Source organism: Trachymyrmex septentrionalis, unplaced genomic scaffold, assembly GCF_001594115.1.
Source record: "Trachymyrmex septentrionalis isolate Tsep2-gDNA-1 unplaced genomic scaffold, Tsep1.0 scaffold11, whole genome shotgun sequence".
Taxonomy (NCBI): domain Eukaryota; kingdom Metazoa; phylum Arthropoda; class Insecta; order Hymenoptera; family Formicidae; genus Trachymyrmex; species Trachymyrmex septentrionalis.
In genome coordinates this window covers 6,009,709-6,013,730 of record NW_017304228.1, presented here as the reverse complement: position 1 = coordinate 6,013,730, position 4,022 = coordinate 6,009,709, and the positions used below count along the sequence as shown (strand labels likewise).

Genomic DNA, 4,022 nt, shown 5'->3' with positions numbered 1-4,022 from the left:
ATATAACAGCCTGTTAATTATAATTTCCCAATGTGACTTTAATATAACTTACGTTTTATATTATAGTTGTATCGTTGAGTGAGAAATTACAGTTAACAGAGGTACGTTACATATATAACTAGTTGCATGGTATTTGCTGGGAGTTACATGGATAGTTAGAATAAGAGTCCAAGAGTACGCACCTCTTAAGAATTTGCATTGAGTTTTAAGATGCAGCTATAACAAGCTTTTCTATTGTATAATAAATCATTACCAAAACTTAAGTTATAACAAATTGACAAATCATAGTCGATTATTCTTCTCACATATAACTGTGACTGTTCTGCAATTTCTTAAAGCTTAAGACTTAAAACTTATGTAATGGTTTATTGTAGAAAGCCTATTAGATCACAGCAGCTACAACTCACATAGAACGTGCTTTTTGGTTGACTAATCTATGTATAAAAGTGTTTAAAAATTCGCAATGCTTAGACAGGCCATATATTGGTATATTTACTTTGAAACTTCGAATCCAGTCCAAACATTACGCGCACTACGAGTATATCTTTATATCTTTAACAATCTTCAGGCCAGAATGAAATTAGACGGGAGAATTCATTCCTCGGATATTCGTCTCAGGATCAATCGTTTGCTGAGAGACGTCGGTCTGATTGACAGATCTGATACTCGCATCGGTGATGGTGACAACGGTAAGATTTTGTCGGGTGGAGAAAAGAAAAGACTTGCTTTCGCCACCGAGGTACGTACCTGTGTGTAATTCTACTTTAGTAAGCGCTTTGTGCAAATTTCCGGTTTTCCTTTTAGCTATTGACGGACCCCGAAATACTGTTCCTGGATGAGCCAACAACCGGACTGGACGCGCATTCGGCTAGTGTGCTCGTGTCGCACATGGTCTCTTTCGCATTGCGTAATCGCACGGTTTTGTGTACCATACATCAACCGAGTTCCACTATCTTCGATAGCTTCCATCGTATAATCTTTTTAGCGGGCGGTAGAGTGGCATTTGCTGGTACCAGTACACAAGCAATACAGTTTTTCTCCAGGTATACATTTTATCATTTGGACATGAAGTAGAGAATAAATCATAATTTTATTGACAATAAATTGGTATGTAAAATACACAATATCAGTCTTCCTATAAAAGAATATCTAGCCACGAATGATTTTATCAAAATTCTACGAGAGAGAAAGATATAGCTATATACTTTCTGCTTGTATATGTACTATTTCACTCTAATTGTCTCACTTAATCTTAATTAAAGTATATAAAGGGAATATATACTATATATATATACACACGAGTATATATATGTGTATATAAAATATGGGAGTTATACAATAGAATATTGAAGTAAGAAAACATCGTAATACATTGTTATTTAATTAATGTTTGTTATTCTATTTAATGCCCTGGTGGAAAAATTTTACGAAAAACTACATAGATTGAGACAAGATCTTTAGAAATTCTTAATTTTTCGCACATATTCGTGGAGGAATATAAAGTGACGTTGTTTCTTTGAAAAAAACAAGAAATTTGCTCTCTAACAATGACACTCTATGTTCCACTACGAATATTTACGAAAAACTAATTTCTAAGACAAGCAAACTCTCTACATCCTACTACAAGTAGCTAGGAAAAATTAAAAATTTCTAAAATCTTATCTCACAATCTATGTACTTTTTCGTAAACATTTTTTTCCTCCAGAGTGCTTTACAAAAGATAAATTTCTTTTAAAAAATTTCTTCATCAACATCGACACACTTTCTAGCACAAATTAATAAATTGTTTCGGACTTTTTGAAAAATATTTGAAGTTTTACGGATAATATCGGTAATATTAAATTGTTCTGAATTCTGAATCTCGTTTTGAGAACGAATAAAAAAATCTAACGATAGTCTATCACAATAAGATTCAGGAATCAAAACGAAAGAATAAAGGACATTAAACAACATTTATTTCGATTCATGTTTTCTTATTTTAATATCCCGTAACTGCGAAACCGTTCGGACATATGTTTATTAGATTTGTTTCCATATGCTGAAGCCGCTGTAGCAGTTTGGAGCATATATGAAGAAACACCCTATATATATATAAATTTTGAAATATTCTGAAATTTCTCATTCTGTAATTTCCAAAGAAAACTTATAAAATCTGAAGAAATTTAAAAAGTATTTTTCAGAAATAAAAAATACATAAATTTAAAATATTACAAATTTATAAAAAATATTTTGACATGAGAATTTTTTTTATCAATCATTCTTTGAAAGAAGCCGCATTCTGAATATATTGGATTGAATCATTGACTGTCATTACCGTTGTCATCCATAGTCAAGGATACGAGTGTCCATGCAATTATAATCCGGCCGATTTTCTGATGGCGACTCTAGCAATCGCACCTAGCGGCTCGGACGGTAGCGGAAAAATTGCCCAAAAGATTTGTGACGCATTTCTCACGAGCGAAGCATGCAACGAGATCGATGTTATATTACAACGGGAATTCGATACTGCTTGTTTGCAGCATCACGTAAGTAAAATTGTTACGAAGACAAACGTTAATGATTAATTTAAAAGAAATCACGCAGAAATTCGTCCTTTTGTTTCAGACCGGAGAAAATAGTCGTGAAACGCGAGCTTTGTGAGTATCTCATACTAAAAAAAATTCATTAACAGTGCAAATATATCAAAAGTATTTAAAGCCTGTATTCATAATCCACTTTTTATATTTCAAGACTAAGTAATATTTAAATGTTAATACGGGTCTGTGACTGGTTTATATTCTAAGACTGTAATTAAGACATGTAGAGCCCAAACTCCTATAAGATCGCTGTTTTATTATTTTGTATATTTTAAAATGTGGCACATCGACGTATCTTTATATACTACTACATCAATATATCGTATGCATTCATATACGTAGGCTGCTGGAAAAGTTTCTGCAATCTAGTACTTCCAGTGGCGCCAACATTCTGCTACTATCAGATCCGTAAAATTAGACGTTTTTAACTTATAATTCAATTGACAGTTTGTACCCAAGCCAACTTTGTAAGAAAATGGAAATTTCGCGTGAAAATTTTCGGGCAATGATTTTTTTACGATTACAAATGTAATCTAACTCCGAAACAATGCATCGATCGATTTCATTTGGTTTTTGGGGATGAAGCACTATCCAATAGGACTGTTTATAATTGGTTTGCCGAATTCCAGCATGGACGTACCTTTCTTAGTGATGAATTCCGTGAAGATCGTCCATCCACGTCTGTTGTTGCCACTAATGTTGATGCTGTGCGTGAAATGATTGAGTGAGACCGGCATATAACATACCGCGAGATTCAGGCATCCTTAGGCATTGACATGAAAGCAATACATACGATTTTGCATGATCACTTGAGCGTACGGAAACTTTGCAGTCGTTGGATCCAACACAATTTGACCGAAGCTCAAAAACAGGCTCGTGTTAAATGGAGCAAAGAAATGCTCAAGAAATTCAACCGAAGTCGGTCAAACTTGGTCTACAACATCGTTACTGAGGACGAAACATGGATCTATTCGTATGAGCCCGAAAGTAAACAACAATCCACTGTTTGGGTATTTCAAAATGAACCGAAATCAACAAAAGTTGTTCGTTCACGCCAAGCAAATGATTGCTTGTTTCTTCAGTTATACCGGACATGTGACAACCGTGGCTTTAGAGAATCGAAGGACTGTAAATACTGATTGGTATACAGCAATTTGTTTGCCAGAAGTTATAAATGAATTGCGTAGAACAAACCGAAATCATCGCATCATTCTTCATCACGACAACGTCAACTGTCACACAGCACGTCAAATCGTTGCTTTTTTATCCAGTAATGTCGAATTGATGACTCATTGTCCGTATTCATCTGATTTATCACCTAATGACTTCTTTTTGTTCCCAAACATTAAAAATAAGATGCGTGGTGAGCGATTTGAGTCGCCTGAAGCAGCTGTTGAAACATTTCGTACACTAATTTCTGAGGTTACAGCCTTAGAGTGGAAAAAA

At 34.4% G+C, this 4,022-nt stretch overlaps 1 protein-coding gene across 1 annotated transcript in view; it reads left to right on the top strand.

Moving 5' to 3' along the window:
* The window catches only part of LOC108750471 (protein scarlet), a 10,598-nt gene that overhangs the window by 3,928 nt on the left and 2,648 nt on the right, over positions 1-4,022 (top strand). Inside the window, exons 5-9 of the mRNA XM_018489928.1 lie at positions 360-370; positions 569-739; positions 805-1,043; positions 2,330-2,525; positions 2,605-2,636. Coding sequence (XP_018345430.1) covers positions 360-370; positions 569-739; positions 805-1,043; positions 2,330-2,525; positions 2,605-2,636 — 649 coding nt within the window. The remainder of the gene's footprint in view (positions 1-359; positions 371-568; positions 740-804; positions 1,044-2,329; positions 2,526-2,604; positions 2,637-4,022) is intronic.